We start from the raw sequence: 17,545 nt of genomic DNA, 5'->3' as shown, positions 1-17,545 counted from the left end.
CTTCCTACCTCAGCATTGACAACAGCTACATCAGAGAAGGGCCATGTTGTCTGGGGTATATAGAGGTCCTGGAAGTGTGAGGAATGGGCTTAAAGGGGTCAGGTTGTGATGAATGATGCCTGCTTTTCAGGTGCAATTCCGCATCTTGAATAAAAAAAAGCATCTAAGAACTAGTAACAGAGCAAAGTAAAAAATTATAGAACACCAATTGGCCATGATTACAACAGTAAGGTGTTTTATTTTATTTTTTGTTTAGCCTGATCACCTTGTGGGAGAGTGGGACTCCTTTCCTCTCCTCCACACTTGCAGGGTCCATGGGCTGCAATTGCTAAAGATTAAAAATAAAATAAACAGTGGTAAGCAGAAGGTGGATTATGGTGCCTGGTGAGATTCTTGCAAAGAATGCAGGACTAGAAAGACCATCATTCTGATTCAATAAAGCACTTCTTATGCAAGAACATGGGTGCATACTTAGGATTACTTTATGATTTAATTATACTTTATATATTAACAGACCATGAGTCAGCTCTCTTGTGCCATGAATTATAAACACACCAATAGACCCTAAAGTCATCCCACACTCCTGTCATACAAGCCAACGCAGCTACAAACTTGCTTCACTTTGTCCATGACAGTGCACCCACTTCAATTGCTGATTCTTTGTCAGCTCTGTTTTCTTTGTAAATGAACACAGGGGCAGTCAAGAGATTCTCCTTTCCTATCTTCTTGTTGACAAGGGGGCCAACAAAGGAAGAAGCTCACCATGTCTCTCTCTACTAGATGAAGTGGATGGTTGGTGCCCACTCTTTCCTGTGTGCTCATTGCATTCAAGTGCGCAGTAAGAATAAGGTACTATTTAATTCCAGCTGAAAACAGCATAGAAATGACGTCTCCAGCGTTTTCTAGGTGCATACACAAAAAAGACTCTGCACACAGTGTTCTCAAGAAAGAAATGTGTTCATTGTCATTGGGAAACTTCTTGATTTCTGAGAACTTCAGAAGGACAAGTGTCTAGGTCAAACTGTTCTTTATTGGGAGCAGTAATTCCAGTTACATTAACTCAAAAACTACCCAGTGGAAAAGCTCATAGGTCTAGGATGATTTGTAGGTGATTGACGTAAGTAAAGACCTTGGTCACCATCCTCTCAGCTCTTTATAAACATCACTGTGAGTGCACATATTCATTTCAGTGTTACATTGAGTTGTTTCGGCATAGGAGTAACTACTAGGTTATTGAAATATGTAGTCCTCGCTTGTGGAATTGCCAAATAGTTAGCAGCTTCTAACTTGCCTTAATTTCAGCATGCAGTTACATGCAGATGCAACATAGCTCTGTTTCTTTGCAAAGAAAACAATGTATATACAGGCACAGTTCAGCCAATATTAATATCACCCAAGTTGTGGATATCTACTTGTCATTATTTTGCTCTTACTCTCAGTGTGCTATATGGACATGATCCAGCCAAAGTTAGACACTTGCAAGTCTTATTTGTTCAAATGCATGCCACCTTGAGCTCCTTATAGGAAAAGTGGGATATAAATGTGGTAATTGATGATGATGATGAATGTAGTTTTCATTAAGTTGGAGGCCGCTGCCAGTGAGGACGGAGTATAGTGCTATATAGATGTGTGGTCTCTCATGTGGATCCAGAATTGGCCTCCACAGTCACTTACGGACTCATTGTTAAAACTGTGTTTATGGAAGACAATCTTGCTCGGCTACGAGTGAACGCCAAAGAAAGAAGAAAGATACAAACAATTTTTTGCAGCTTCAAGTACACATGTGCTGTTATTGTCAAGTTTATGAAACTGACTGATTACAGTTTTCAGTTTCATCATGATGCAAATTTGGCTTTTCCCAGCTCAGTGTCACTGAAATACCATAGTTTTGCACAATAATCAATTGACCAAACTTTCCCCAGACCAAGCTACTTCACTTTAGGCTTAAAAGAAGGAGGGAACCACATTGAAACCTCTTTTTGTCTTTGTGTGTAAAATTCTGCTCGTTTATTTTCTAGGTTGCAATTCACAATAAAATCAAAGGAAGGACTGAACTACAAGACAACCGACACAAGAGGTAAGCACATATTAAGCTGCCTTATACTAAGTCAGACCATTGCTCAATTCCTTTCAGTATGATCTACACTGATGGGCAGTGGCTCCCCAGGGTTTTAGATAGGCATCTTTTCCTGCTGAACCCTGAGACACCAGGGACAAAATCTTGGGATCTGCTCATGAGTAGATGTATATAAGATTGTGCTGCGCAGCTGCAGTCCTTCACACTTATCTGGGAATAAGCCCTGTTGAACTCAGTGGGACTTGTTTCTGAGTTGCATAGGATCCAACTTTTAGCCCTGTTTTAAGCAGAGTTTGCTTTCTCTGTTACTTCATTTACAACATTTAGGATGAATGTTACTGCGGAAGCAGCTTTGGGACCCCAAAATTGGTTGAACTTGAGTTTTTTTGTCATAGTAAAATATTTACAGGCTGTGGTTGTTATTTGAGAGAGCAGTAACTTACAGTATTGCCCCATTTCACACAAGACTGTGGCTCTTAGCACAAACAAGCAAATGTGGTTTTCCAGAGAGAAGGTTGCTGCTGCTGTGGAATTTAACACCTGGGTGACTGTGTGTGTGTGTGTGTGTGTGTGTGTGTGTAAGGGATATAGACATTTTTTGTTTTCTTATCAGGTCTTCAGTGTCTTGAATCACTGCCTGTTACTCAACTGTTGAATGGCACAACTTTTCTCTTAACTGTAATACCATGGCAGAAAGTACGTTTCCTACTAAATTAAAAGTTTCCCCCATTGAGAACCAGTGTGGTGTGGTGGTTAGAACAGGGATGGGGAACCCGAGGCCCTCCAAGTGTTGTTTCCCATTTCCCATCAGGCATAGCCAGGATGGCCAAAAGCCAAGGGGAGCTGTCACCTAGCAACATCCCCAGGTTAGAGTATAAGACTAGGATAGGCAGACCAGGGTTCAAATCCCCTCTCATCCATTAAAATTCCCTGGGTGTCCCTGGGCAAGTCACTGCCACCCTTCTTGTCCCCTATTTGCTCCAGAGAGTTTGAGGAACCAACAGAAATAGATTTGAGGGCATGGGGGTGGGGAGAGCGAGAGGAGGTTCCATTGCACAAGTGGAAGTCCTTGCACTAATGGAATGGCTTCATTGGATATAACCCTAAATGTCTGTCAAAAAGTGATTAAGTGCAGGAACTTTGCCTGGAAAAAAATGTGACAATCTAATTTAAGACCTTTAGGATTGATTTTTGTTTCTTTCTTTCAGCTATATTAAGATTTTCTGATTGGTAGAATTAGCATGTGCAGTGGTCTCTGCAATTCTATTTATGAAATGTGTGCCAGAGGTGGTTGTTTGCGGCTGGATGTGGAAGAGCAAATAGATTGGCAGCTCAGCTAGTGTGAGAGGAAACTGTCCTAATACATGTATTCAGTGACTAGCCTTTTTCCTTGTGAGACAAAAGAAGAAATGAAACTTCTTTCAACATCAGTGTTTCCTAATGCAGTTCCTCCAACATTGCTACTTATAGTTTGAAGGAACTCCCAATTTAAACAAGCTACTGCTAGAGGGGAATAATTTGGGTAAGCAAAACATAAGACATGAGCGATGAGGAAGTAAAAGAACCCAGTAGAGTAGGGCTTTGTGAACCCTCAGCATATAATGACTGCATAGCTGTGAGAGGATTTCTGGAGGCTTCTACACAAGGCCTGCTCAAGATATTTTGCCTTAAGCAAAGGACCAAATGGTGCCTCTCCATTCCATGTACCAAAGACAGCCAGAGTGATGGTTCAATCTTACTTCTATTTGGGCAATTAGGCAGCATCCTCCAAAGCTGCCCCACTCTGTCTAATGGTAGGGCCAGCAGGACAGAGATGCTAGGACAAAGACAGCTTACTACACAATACTATGAATTTCAGTGACCTAGCTTTATTCTGGCTGTTGCATATTGCCTAGACAAGGTTCCTCTTCTACCTTTTTTTGTTTTTGGAAGTAATAGCTAAAATTAGGGTGTCTGACATCCCGTTTGTGTTAAGGTAAAAAAAAAAAAAAGGTAAAGGACCCCTGGACAGTTAAGTGCAGTCAAAGGTGACTGTGGGGTTGTGGCGCTCATCTCACTTTCAGGCCGATGGAACTGGCGTTTCTCCGCAGACAACTTTCCAGGTCATGTGGTCAACATGACTATACTGCTACTGGCACACGGAACAACATGATGGAAACCCAGAGTGCATGGAAACGCTGTTTATCTTCCTGGCGCAGCAGTACCTATTCATCTACTTGCATAGGTGTGCTTTCGAACTGCTAGGTTGGCAGGAGCTAGGACAGAGCAACGGGAGCTCACTCTGTTGTGGGGATTCGAACTGCCGACCTTCCGATCGGCAAGCCCAAGAGACTCAGTGGTTTAGACCACAGCGCCACTTGCGTCCCTATATCCCGTTTATGTAGCAGATGTCCATTCACACAAATGGTGCTTCTCCCTCCTGAATTTATCCACATTGGTGTTGGGGGACCCTCTGGAACAAAATGGGGGACACATGGGCTGCAGGGGAAGAGAGGAAGGTTGCATCAACTTGAGTGATGTAAGTTATTGCCCTGGAACGTTACTTCTGAAATTTTAACAATAAAGGTCTCTTTTAAAATTTGCTAGTACTGCACTAGCAGAAACACATGAAGGTGGCATGTCAGGCTATGTGAATGACTAATTTTCTCTATGGGATTTGTGGTTGGTTGACAGCAAGTAACCTCAGCAACTGCAGTGGAAAACACACTGGCATTTATAGCCAGAGCTGCCAAAGCAAATAGATGGAAAATAGAAGCTATTGGAAAAACAAATTATTTGAAGCCATATTTTAAACGGTGCAGACTAATTTTGCATTTAATTAAATATGAGGAATTGCCAGGCTGGATTTCAAAATGTATCGGGTCTTGCAACAACAGCACTGGCTTTCAGTTTGTTTCTAGGTACAATGCAAGGTGCTGTTTGTTACCGCAAAATCCCTTCGTTTTTTGTGGCCAGGGTATCTGAAAGACTGCCTCCTCCTTATGAACCTGCCTGTAATGTAAGATCAGATTCATCGGCCCTGTTGTATGTCCTATCTTTAAGAGAAGCTAGGTTTATGGGACAATTGGACAGGTCCTTTGGGCAGCATCCCATTATGGAATTCCCTCACTCGGAAGGTGAGACAAGACTAGCTTCATCTTCATTTAATTTTCAGAAAGCCATTAAAACTTATTTGTACCACATGGCTTTCAGATTATTATAAATATAATCAACTTTTCTGTTGTTTTTTAAATGTTTGTTATAATACGGCTTTAAAGTTTTGAGGTAAAAGTTTATAAATCCAAGTCACCATCTTCCATATTAAACCGCTCCTGCTTTAAAATCAGTAGATGAGGCCCTCCTGATGGTTCCTCCTCAGGATGAGGTACATGATGTGCCCCCCCGAAAAGGGCCTTTTCAGTGGTGACTCCTCATATATGGAACTCCCTCCCTACTGTGGTATGTCTGGCCCCATTTCTTTATAGTTTTAGGTGGTTATTGAAGACAAAGCTTTTTAGGCAGGTATTTGGAGAAGGACAGACCTGTTTGCTGTTGCTGCTATTAGTAACTGTTTTAATGATTTGTTATTGTGTTGTTTTATGGATTTATAAAATATACATTTGCTCATTGTAAACCAACCTGTGCCTTGTGCATAGAGCGGTATATAAATTATATTGTTTAATTAATTAATTGTTGCCTTGGGGGCCCATTTTTGCCTAAAAGTGTGGTTCATAAATATTTTTTACAATAAGCTAAAAAAATAAAATTGGGTGTTGATGGGGACTAGAAACATGCTAAGTCTAAATAAGACACTGAATTCAGTGGAAGTATCACTGCTATATGCCAAGTCATTTAATCTTCCTTTCTCTCCTCTCTATGATACTTCAAAGAAAGAGGAAGTGAGGTCTCCAGTCTTGATAGCGAGCTTTTAGGATGGCAGTTGATGCTGGCAAGTGATAATAACATGCAGTTATATGATGGACTGCAATCTGATCAAAGTGCCATTTATGTGAATAATATATCTTCCTGTTTCCCATCAGAGAAAAGAAAGACGTTGTCTCTAACCCTCAGGGTGTCTCAGTCATAAACCAGAGAAAAGACTGCTGCTCTTTGTCAAGTAGAGTTCCAGATATATTCTCCTTTATCCTTTTTAGAAAACTGAAACAACTATGAGGTCCGATTTTAGTTCTTGATGTACTGTACAGCTGAGCTTCAGTGCTTAAAAAGAGTAAAGTGGAAGTTTCTGTTTGTTTGATGCAGATAATGCATATCTTCCTGCCTGTTTCAGTGAGGCAACGTTGGCTTTGAAACCACGTACTTTCTTAGATCGTAAGAGCTGTGTCTGTTCTTAAGTAACAACAGCAGACACAGTTCTTATTGGTGGATGTGTGGGGAAGAAACTTCATACATTAGATTCTTCACACAGAATGAAACTGAGTGTATGTCTTTCTACGCTTCCTACTGTGGCGTGGGAGGAAATGGAGGCAGAGACCGAAAGGTTACTCATCAGAAAGCACGTACTGTGGCTGTGTACAGAAGGCAGTTGGTAGTGGAATCGAGGCATCTTATATATATATAAGTTCCTCACATCATCTACACAGTGTTGTCCTAATACAAATGACAGCCTGCCCTTCCCACCCCTGTTCAGTTTGGATTTTCCAGATGCATGGATGGTGAGGGAATGGGCAGTGCAGTGGGGGATGCATCCAACCTAAAATTGCAAGTTAGCCAACTGTGGACATACTGGAGCACATTGTGTGGACGTTTTTTTAACATGTGTGGTGATGTTTTGCTGGGTGCCATCTATCATGACACATCCTGCTTCTGCTAGTCAGGTGCTCCTCTATGGGCTGCTGGTGGGGCCCACATGACACACAGATTTCTTTTGTGTGGTATTTTTGACCCACTGTTTTCTGCAAGTCTGGTATATAGGAAACTTGTATCTCAGAAAACCTGGACGTGTGCACAAGACACAGTGCAAATACATCCTATCAGGTACCACTCACTTGCGTGAATGGGAATCATAGGGATGCAATGAAATGTGTGCAAAAGCACAAAAGAGACAGATATCTGTGACCCACATGGTGAAGGTGTGGGAGCCACATGGTGAACTGGTGAAGGGAAATGCTTTGCAGTTAAACCTGAACATGATAGCAAGCACTATTTACTAAGCTTGCTTACCTAGGGAGTTTTCTTAGCCTTGTAGGAGTGCAGGACCTTTGCATACATCACAGGTGTGGGGGTAAAATAAAGAGGGGAAGGCAGCTTCTCATAGCACTGAGGCAGGTGAAAGGAAGGGAGAAAGCTGCTGATGAATGGTTCAGCCTGTCCTTGCCAGGAGGACCAGTGCGTAGCGTGTGGGGTGCAGGGGGCCCGACCGCACTGGGCGCAACATCTGGGGGTTAGGGTTAGGGGGCGCAAATCCACGGGTTAGAGGGCGCAAATCCACGGGTTAGGGGGCGCAAATTACTTGCCTTGCCCTGGGTGCTCACAACCCACGCTACGCCACTGAGGAGGACTAAAGGATATGTGCTCTGTTTGGGATCTGAGAGTGCTTCCTCAGAGGTCTAGGCCTGTCCTTAGCACATGGGGATATGCAGCACTAATTTCCAACATGAATATGAATTTCTTTTATTTGTGCAGAGGATTTATGTTGCACCCTTATTGGTGTAACTCTCAAGGCAGCTGAATGCATAATCAAAGAGAGGGCGATAAATTTGTTTTGAACCAGCCACCAGTGTGACAGAGGTCTCCACATGCTCTAGACTGAGAAATGACAACTCAGTAACTGTGAAAGAGGGCCGGGTACATTTCCGTTTGCTGTCACAATGGTCAGAGTGTGATAAAAGAGTGTGGTTTCCTCTTAAGCATGTGAGAGCTGATGGGAACACTGTGCTGGCAGGGACAGACTTCTGAGTTCAGGGTTCAGCCTCTGAAGAGTATATACACTCTGGCATCTTCCTCCACTTGCTCAGGCTTTCCCTATTGCTCAGGCCTTCCCTAGACCAGCCAAGCATGGAGGCTGACAGAGAGACCCCGGTGGGGGAAACCCCTGGGAAAGACAACAAAAAAGTATGTAGTCTTTTCTTTCACTTTAGAATGTTCTTTAGCGGCTAGTTACAGCTCTTGCTTTTCAATCTCCTCCCTTTCATGTTCTGCTTCAACCTGCTGAGATACTGAAACCACTGGGGGTGCTTTAGATCCCATTCTTAAATTTCTTAATATATTTCTTCTAAAGAGCTTTTTAGATTCACAACCACCCGTCAGGGTAGGTTAGGCTGAGAGGCCATGAGCTACTTAATGAGTATTTTGGACCTGGATTTGTTACATCAAGCCCAGTACTCTAAGCTACTGGTTCTTACCTTGAGGTCTAGCTTTGACCTACCTTTTGCAGGGCAGGGGATGAGATGCCCTGGCAGTTGCAGCCTTGGAGAAGAATAGTGTGCAGACCACATGAGCCAGATCGTGAAGGAACATCTAAGGGCTTTTTGCTTCCTGATATTTGTCAAGTCCTTGCATAACATTTGGTGTAACTTGTTAATTTTGCATGTGCAAAATCAGCTAGCATTAAATACTTCCTGGTGGTGGAGTTCCTCCGAGTAGGTTAGTTGATGAAGGAATGGCCCTGACAAATAATATCTCCACTGTCCATAGACAATCATGCCACGTTTTCTTGCAGTAGCTACCTAGGGCTTAACAAGTAGCTAGTCTCTGTTCATCAAGCAATTTATAACTTGTTGATCTGATCCAGTATCCTTTCCCTCCTGTGGTCATTTCTAATGCCTTGCAAGTTAGGAATTGGGAGGAGAATACTATTGATGCAAACCTGCCTTTTAAATTCCTAATCAGAAAACAAAGACTCATTGGAGCAAGTCTTGTTCTTGCTGTGCCGTAAAACTCCTTTCCACTTCCTCACCCCCCTGCACTAACCAGTTACGGCTGTGGTTATGGCCTGGTGTGGTTCTCTTATTTCCAAAAGAAAGAAAGCACAACTTGCGAGTCAGCAAGCAGCAACTCACAACCCTTTTTATAGTGGTGTTTGTTTTTACAATGTGGAAAATGTCTGATGGGGATCTTAAAAAAACTAAATCCATATTTTAAAAAACCAAATGAGCACTCAAACCTGGAAAATGTAGAAAGCACACAGCAAAGCTGCTAAAAATAACACACATACCTCTCTGCCTCTAAGACCAGAAGTGGAAGTCAAGGCATCAACATCTCTAGAACTTGGGTAGGCAAACTAAGGCCCGGGGCCAGATCCGGCCCAATCGCCTTCTAAATCCGGCCTGTGGACGGTCTGGAAATCAGCATGTTTTTACTTGAGTAGAATGTGTGCTTTTATTAAAGATGCATCTCTAGGTTATCTGTGGGGCATAGGAATTTGTTCATTTTTTATCCCCAAAATATATTCCGGCCCACCACAAGGTCTGAGGGACAATGGACCGGCCCCCTGCTGAAAAAGTTTGCTGACTCCTGCTCTAGAATGTTTCGTAATATGTAGCATTGTTTGAAAGCCATTGCTGTTGACTCTCTTTTCTTCTTCTTTGGCATTATTGAAAAAAAGATTAATTAGGAAAGGTATTAGATCTTCCTAATAAAGCAGAATGATATATATATATTTTAAGAAAAAAATTCTTGGTTTTGCTTATGTATATGTTGCTGACTTTGATAATGATTTTGTGTGTGTGTGCTGTGTTAGGTTTAAAGTTGTAATAAATTTCTAAAAAAACAAATGGAAGGTCATGATCACTCATGGTGGGTAGAACATACAGGACAGAATTAGGAAGAAACATTGGCACATGTCCTTGTTGCCTTCCAGGGCAGTGCTCATGATGGCCTGATTTTGTGTTGACGGGGTATTGATTGCAAGCAACCACAAGCTGCAAATGGGGGGTGGATGGGTATGCACCACATTGGCCCCTACCCACAGTTTTACCTGATCTTCACCCTTCCCTCTGAAGCATTTTTCTCCTGACTACCAGGACAACTCTAGTGAAGCTAGCATGCTTATGTTAGCTACAGACTACAGTGATGCCTCGGGTTACAAACACTTCGGGTTACAGACTCCGCTAACTCCGAAGTAGTACCTTGGGTTAAGAACTTTACCTCAGGATGAGAACAGAAATTGCGCGCTGGTGGCAGCGGGAGGCCCCATTAGCTAAAGTGGTACCTCAGGTTAAAAATGGTTTCAAGTTAAGAACAGACCTCCAGAATGATTTAAGTTCGTAACCAGAGGTACCACTGTATTGTGGGAGCAATGGGTGCGTGTGGAATTGGTTTCCTTCCACTTTCCTTGCGCAGGACCATTATTCTATACATACAGCACTTGCAGTGTTATCTGCAAATTGGGAGGGTGGATAGCTGTTAGCTGTAGTTAATAATGATGAATTGTCAAGGCAGCCAAATCATTTTCTTCCTGGAATACACTTTGGGAGCATTGCGTACTCTTGCTTTTCAAACCAGGTTCACAGACTTACTAGTGCATCTTTTTAATACTCCTCATTAACTTGTCTGGGCTCTTTAGAATTCACATATATAATGCCAGCATTTATTGCTCACTTTCTCCAGCTGGTGATTCCTCTGGCTGAGGACAACCTCCCAGCAGTTTTCTTGTGCAGTACATTTGCTGGGCAGACAGTCAGAAAAGCCTCGTCTTCAGTTTTCTGTCTCTTGTGTAAAGTACACAGGGGACCTATAAAAGGAAATCATTTCATTTTCAAGCTACTGTTCCCAATCTTTTTACCATGGTAATGTGTCAGTAGTAAGGTTGCTCCAGGTTTCCTTCTGTTGTGCCCAATCCCTGTAAGATTGCTTGCAATAAACGTGAATGCCCATAACCCATTGTGTTCAATAAAGAAAGGGTTGTTGTTTACAATATACTGTGAAATCATGTGAATATTACAGAGGAGTAGAGCTGTTTTTTTGTAAGAAAATGTAAACAAGTCGTTCCATGCGTGCAAAGACTTCTCCCTGTGTAGCCCCTGGATCCTCCCCATAGCTGCTCCAGAGGGTTGGGGGAAACCCCAGAACAGCTTAAAAAGGGGTGCATAAGGAGAGGGAAGGAAAATCCCATTGTGCATGCAATAAAGTCTTTGTTCGACTTTATTGCATGCTGCCCTTAATTCACGAGACAAATAGCGAAATTTTTACTGGCTTTTGTTATATTCTAAAAGTTCCTGAGATGTATGTCTACCTGAGAACCTAGATGCCCTGCCAGCTTGCTCCAGATTTTGGGAAATGCTCTGTGTACTTGGTGTTGGGGAAAGGATCTCCACTTGTACTTTAAGGCACCCACATCTCTATAGTATGTTTTGTAATTATTTAGCATTGTTTGAGTGTTAAAAAGGAGAGTAATTGCCTTCTGCTTTTCTTCCCCCTCTGTCTTTATTGAAAATAAGATTTATTTGGGAAGGTAGACGACTTTTAAATATGGCATAATGATTTTTTTTAAAAAAACTTGCTTTTGGTTATGTATATATTTCTGATTTTAATGATGTTTCTGTGTTAGTTTTAAAGTTACAATGTGGTAAGCATTTGTGGTAATGCATTTGCCCCATTTTGGGACCCCTCCTGATCCATTCTGCTGAGTAAGACCCTACATTCCTGCCTCAAAGTCTTACTTTGACAGCACCACTGACTACAGATTGTCAATGAAAGTATTTTTGTTTTTTTCCCCGCAGATGGACCTGTCTCATAAATTCTCTAAGAGAGAGGTAAGAATCTAACATTCATTCCTAATAGTATACAATCAAAGAGCCCTGGTGGATCATGCCAAAGGACTACTAGTTCAGCAGCTTTATTTCCAACAATGGCCACCCAGGAGGCTGCGCACACACCATGCGTTTAAAGTGCATTACTTCCCCCAAAGAATCCTGGCAACTGTAGTTTGTTTAAGTTGCTTGGAATCTATGAAGTGGAATCTAGTTTCTAAGATTCTTTGGCCAGAGGAATGTGCTTTAAAAGTATGGTCCATATGTAGATGCCTCTGGAAAACATACAAAGAAGGGTTTGTAGGTGTCCTGACACCTGCTATTCAGAGACCGTATTATATGCCTGTGCTCTGAACCTAGAAGCTTCATTTAGCCATCACAGCTTAAAGCCATTAACACATTTTCCTCCATGAATTTGTCTAATCCCTTTTATAAGTCCATTTAGTTCATTGACTGCCTCCACACCCTCAGGCAATGAATTCCATAAGGTAATGATGCATTCTGTGAAATAGTACTTTCCTTTTTGTGTGTGTGTGGCTGGGTTTATACAGCCAGATTCAGTGGGTGAGCTGGAATATTATGTACTGTTTTTAGAAAAAGGGAGAGATTTGTTATCTCCAATCATTATGCCTAGGTATCTAGCTGTTGTGAAGTTGTTGTTGTTGTTAATTACCCACCCTTCACTTGTAAGGCCCTCAAGCCGGTTACAACCGTTTAACATACAGTTTAAAACAGTTTAAAAACTTACAAAAAATAATAATAAAAAGATGGGTGGGTCCTAAAAATGTATATCTCAGGTGTCAGAAGCAGAGGTGAAGAGGTGCATTTCAGCATGAAATAAAGCGTGAAACCAGGGCGGATTCGATTTAAATCAAATTGATTTAAATCATGATTTAAATCACTAGTCAGTAAGACTTGATTTAAATCACTAGTCAGTAAGACTTGATTTAAATCATTTTTTTTACAGAAAGACTAATTTTTGCTGGTATAATCTTAATGTTTACAACCAGATGAAGGTTTAATTTTTGGAATAATAAATTTAGTTTTTATTTACACTTTTTACAGTTATAGAAAAAATTACTGATTTGGTTATACTATTACAAATACACTGACAGATAATTATGAAATTATTATGAGGCTTAATAAATTAACTATTTATATTTGGACAACTTTTCTGCTGTACTTTATTGGAAGAAGAAAAATAATCATTTCCTTAATAATAATTTAAACAATTTATTTAACTAAAACAATAACATTATAGCATATGTATCCATGTTCGTTAACTGCTGTGGTTAAACTTTTTTTTTTTAAAAAAAACTTAGACTGAAAAACTTAAAACAAATCCTTATATCCTGATGAATAGCCTTTGGACCATAATGTAACTTAAATAGAAAGCTATCTTTAGAAAGATTTTCCCTCCAAAAGCATTTTATTTTAAAAATCCGATTTAAATAAAAAATCCATTTTTAAGAAAAATCATAGTTGTTTTTTTTTAATCCACCCTGTGTGAAACACACCCACACCATACCATACAGCCTGGAGCTGTTTCCTGTGCAGAGCTCCTAGTTTGTTGTGGCAGACTGTCAACTTCACTGTGTTAGGTTGGTTAGTGTGACTGTAACTCCTGATCATCGTTGCTGCTTTGCTCCATCTTCCCATCTTCTTGGCAAGCCCAGAGCTCAGGAAGCAAGTCATCCAAAGCAGCAGGGGAGCTGTCCATCTATAGAGACTCTCTAGCTGGACCGCTCCCATCACAGACAACAGACAGAAGATGAGTCACGGCACCAGCTGGGCAGCTTCATTGCTGATTCTACTTCTCCAACCCCAAACAGGAGCAGCAGCAGCAGGGCGCTGATCCAGAGCACATATTGTTTCTGGCTTCCTTCTCCTTAGTAGCACTAAGAGAAGGGAGGCATTGTGTTGTCAGATATATGCTGCACTTTGCACTTTCTGGGCTGGTTCTTTACTCAGATCTGCTGCTGTTTCTGCTCCTGGGGGATTTTGAGGATCTAGCATTGGAGAGTAGGGCCAGTCATGGTGTATTAGGTTCTTTCTGACTGGGGCAGCTTTCTGGGTGATGATCTCAATAGGTGCTGGGGCGCCATTGGAATCTCCCTCCTCCAAGGTCCTGTTGGCATCAGTCTGCCTTGAGACACAATAGGCGTGCCTCTAGAGCTGAAGTCAAAGTGCTGTGTTAGTCTAAAAGGAAGGGAGTTGGTCATGGCAGGTTGGAAGGCGTTTCTGCCATGTGATAATTGGTTTGAATCAGATGGCCTTCTGGCTACTTCCACTTCTCTGGTTCTACATCATGAAATCCAGCCCTGAGATATGTTAAAATGGATTATTAGTATGAAAAACCCTTCCCTTATGAACAACAACCTTATTCTGTTCAAGGTTCCCTTTAGTTAACCAATCCACAATAAAGTAAGAATGCAGGGACAGTAACCCAGAAGACTTTGGCTTTGTTTTGATCTGTTTCTAACGTGCTGTTGCAGCGCACCCTGCTATATGAAGAGGTCCTCTACACCATTCTCCATCGCTTGGGCAAACCAGAACTTAGCCATGTTGCTGATCCAGATGAGCTGTACACATATGTGCAGAAGGTCAGATGAAAGCCAAGTCCATCTTGTCTCATTAATATCCAGCCTAAAGTCTGGCATCCATCTCTGTTTGGGGTTGTGTTCTTGCCTTGCCCATTGATTTTACTCCCACTGCAAGAAATGACTGTCTCAGTTTTGTTAATATCCCCACCACCATCACACCCACAAGACGTCCCAAATGACATCTTGAGGAAAGTGTTTATTCTCTGCTATATTGAGTCCATGTGTTAGAGAAGAACTGCAGGCAAGTAATGGTGACGGTAGAAGCCAACAGACAAATCTTTACTTGCTAGGCTTCATTCCTTAAGAAGGCCTGATGTTTGAGAGGCCACCTGAAATGGCCTTTTTCAGAAAGCTAGTGGCTAGGCTCAGGATGTTCTGCAGTAGATAATTTTGGTACAACTTGCCTTCGAAAATAAACAGCAGAAAGATGTTCTGTCTGCACCATATTCTGTGTCCTGTCCCAGCCCGCATTAATATTTATTTAAAGTTGGTGCCATTTGAAAGATGTACTAACCTTTCTTCAGCATCCCTTTTCTATATCTGGGTATTATTGCCTCTTCCGGGACGCAGGTGGCGCTGTGGGTTAAAGCCTCAGCACCTAGGACTTGCCGATCAAAAGGTCGGCGGTTCGAATCCCTGCGGCGGGGTGCGCTCCCGTTGCTCGGTCCCAGCGCCTGCCAACCTAGCAGTTCGAAAGCACCTCTGGGTGCAAGTAGATAAATAGGGACCGCTTACCAGCGGGAAGGTAAACGGCGTTCCGTGTGCAGCTCTGGCTCGCCAGAGCAGCGATGTCACGCTGGCCACGTGACCCGGAAGTGTCTCCGGACAGCGCTGGCCCCTGGCCTCTAGAGTGAGATGGGCGCACAACCCCAGAGTCTGGCAAGACTGGCCCGTACGGGCAGGGGTACCTTTACCTTTACTATTATTGCCTCTTCCACCATCAGGGTTCCTTTCTCCTCTCTTCCTTTTAATTTCATAATTTGATATTGTGGATACCCACCCCTTTTTAAGGTGGCTTTAACAATTCCTTGCTACTTCCCATTCCCACAGAGGGTTATGGTCCCCCTTATGTTTTGCAATAAAAGTGATATTCAATCAAGCAATTTGGTCTCTACTGGGATGGGTGTCTGTTTGGGCACCGAATTGATGCTGTTAGAAAGACAGCCTCTAAAGCTGACCCAAATAGCCTGCTGATCCAATGATCAGGAAAGATGTACGCATGGAGAATGTGCAAGCAGCTATCCTGAGACATCAAGGGGCAATGAAAACTGAAGCCCTAAGAAGTGTAACAAATAGTTCTTTTAAGCCAAGCATGGGGAACCTGTGGCCCTCCAGTTATTGTTGGGACTCTAGTTCCTATCAGCTCTTGCCAGCATCGCCAGTTGTCAGGGGTGATGGGAATTGTAGTCTGGAGAGCTATCAGTTCCTCAGCTCTATTTTATGTGTAATCTAAAATAATCTGTGTCAAGGCTATAAGGGACTACTCAGCATGCCTGCTCGATGCTGTCTCCCTTCACTGAGCTTGAGGCGATGGAACTTGCCCCACTTCATGCAGTATTATAAAAACAAGTAGGTCTCTAATTATTTCTTTTCCAATATCTCAACCAGGCCTTCAATATGGATCCAGAAGAGCATGATATTCTACTACAGAGGGTCAAAGAGCTAGAGGTAAAGTCTAAGGGGAGGAGAACTCAGACCTTCTTTTTATCTGGGCCTCATAACTCTCTCCAGACCACACCTCCCTAGCCATGCCCCTCAGCAGCTCTGCTTCACACACACCATGAGTGTTTTTCCTAACTGCTTGTGCTTGCTTGTTCTCTGGCAGAATGACAAACATGGCACAGGTGTTACAGGTCACCGCAGCAGCTCCCTTGCTCCCCCATGTCTCTGGTCCTATGCACACCAATAGACAGAACTCTGGGCCTTCCCCTTAAACTCCCCCGCTAAATGCCCTTGCAAATGCCCCTGTTTGTGAGGTCTGGTCGCAAGCTCCCAGGATCTGCAATGAGCAAAGTTTGACTGCTGCTGGTTGCTAACTCCTCCCTCAGCCTGGCTTCCTCTCAGTTGTAACTCCTCCCCCTCAGATCCTGTGTTCCCACAGAGCCATCAGCCACACACACACACCCCTCAGGCTCCAAAAGCTCACTCTTGGTCTCCTCCAGCAATCCTTGTCCCTGTTTGCAAGGTCTGTTCGCAAACTCCCAGGATCTGCTCTGTAGATCTGTTCTGTGCTGTTTTTTGAAGGATTGAATGACTTGCAAGTTAAATGTATTCTTTCTATTTCTTCTTCAGAAACCAATTTTTTGTCTTAAAGCAACTGTGAAGCAAGCCAGGGGCATTCTGGGTAAAGATGTCAGTGGTGAGTGTACAACTCAAAGAGACTTTTGAACTTAAAAATATGGTTCCTCCTTCTGCTCAGGGTGGGCTTCTCCCTGTAAAACACTGAGAACATTTTCCAACTCCCATTCTGCTGGTGGTGATGGGGCCTTAACAAATGAAGCGATCCCTGTACGTTTCAATAGCTACTTCTGTGCTTGCAGGATTCAGCGACCCATACTGCCTCCTAGGGATAGAAGAGAAAACTCGGGACTCTTCCAGCAGTGGTGGCTCCCGTCAAGAGAACAAAAAGCGATCAAAGGCTGTGGTGAAGAATCTGCTCCCTGAAGACCAGACTCACCGCACCCAAATCATCAGTCAGACTCTAAATCCTGTGTGGAATGAAACCTTTATCCTGTACGTCTTGCTTCCTTAAAGAGAGTGTGTTTTGCTTCTGACAGTTTGGGGTGCTTCCTCTTCCCAGTCCTTGCAGGAACCACAGGCAAGAACCAGATCTCCAAATCTGCCTCTCCTGTGTATGTAAGCATCGCCCATGAAAGTAGCAAGGGGGTTGGCAGCTGGCAAAAGGAGTAGTATGCAGGTTATCCTTATTGGAGAAGTAATTCTCTAGTAATTTGGCATTTTGCAACATGGTTTCAGACCACTGCCATGAGATCCAGACTAATATTCAGCAGGGTGGCAAACCCAGAGAAAGTGGTTTGTTGCCCTATGAGAAGATCTGCTGCTGTTTGGGTTGAGGGTGACTCAGATAGATGAATATATATAGCTGTCTGCAAATCCAGGACAATTCTAAAAATAACACCTATAATCAGCTGGTTGTCATAATGAGGTATGGTTGT

General features: G+C 42.6%; 1 protein-coding gene across 7 annotated transcripts in view; it reads left to right on the top strand.

Annotated features, from left to right (window-relative positions):
- UNC13D (unc-13 homolog D) overlaps window positions 1-17,545 on the top strand; it is a 58,180-nt gene that overhangs the window by 11,767 nt on the left and 28,868 nt on the right. For 4 of the 7 annotated variants that reach the window (XM_081899574.1, XM_081899575.1, XM_081899571.1 and 1 more), the window contains 6 exons: window positions 2,019-2,077; window positions 11,737-11,769; window positions 14,262-14,369; window positions 15,978-16,037; window positions 16,662-16,728; window positions 16,910-17,102. In XM_081899574.1, coding sequence (XP_081755700.1) covers window positions 11,737-11,769; window positions 14,262-14,369; window positions 15,978-16,037; window positions 16,662-16,728; window positions 16,910-17,102 — 461 coding nt within the window. In that variant the 5' untranslated portion in view covers window positions 2,019-2,077. Of the gene's footprint in view, window positions 1-747; window positions 850-2,018; window positions 2,078-7,923; window positions 8,129-11,736; window positions 11,770-14,261; window positions 14,370-15,977; window positions 16,038-16,661; window positions 16,729-16,909; window positions 17,103-17,545 lie in introns of those variants that run through there. The other 3 variants (XR_014165303.1, XM_081899570.1, XM_081899573.1) reach the window with 2 other exon arrangements.

The sequence above is a fragment of the Podarcis melisellensis genome (genome assembly GCF_964234715.1).
Source record: "Podarcis melisellensis genome assembly, chromosome: 2".
In the NCBI taxonomy this organism is placed as follows: Eukaryota; Metazoa; Chordata; class Lepidosauria; order Squamata; family Lacertidae; genus Podarcis; species Podarcis melisellensis.
Note: the sequence above shows the minus strand (reverse complement) of the source record. Positions and strands in the feature narration are given on the sequence as shown.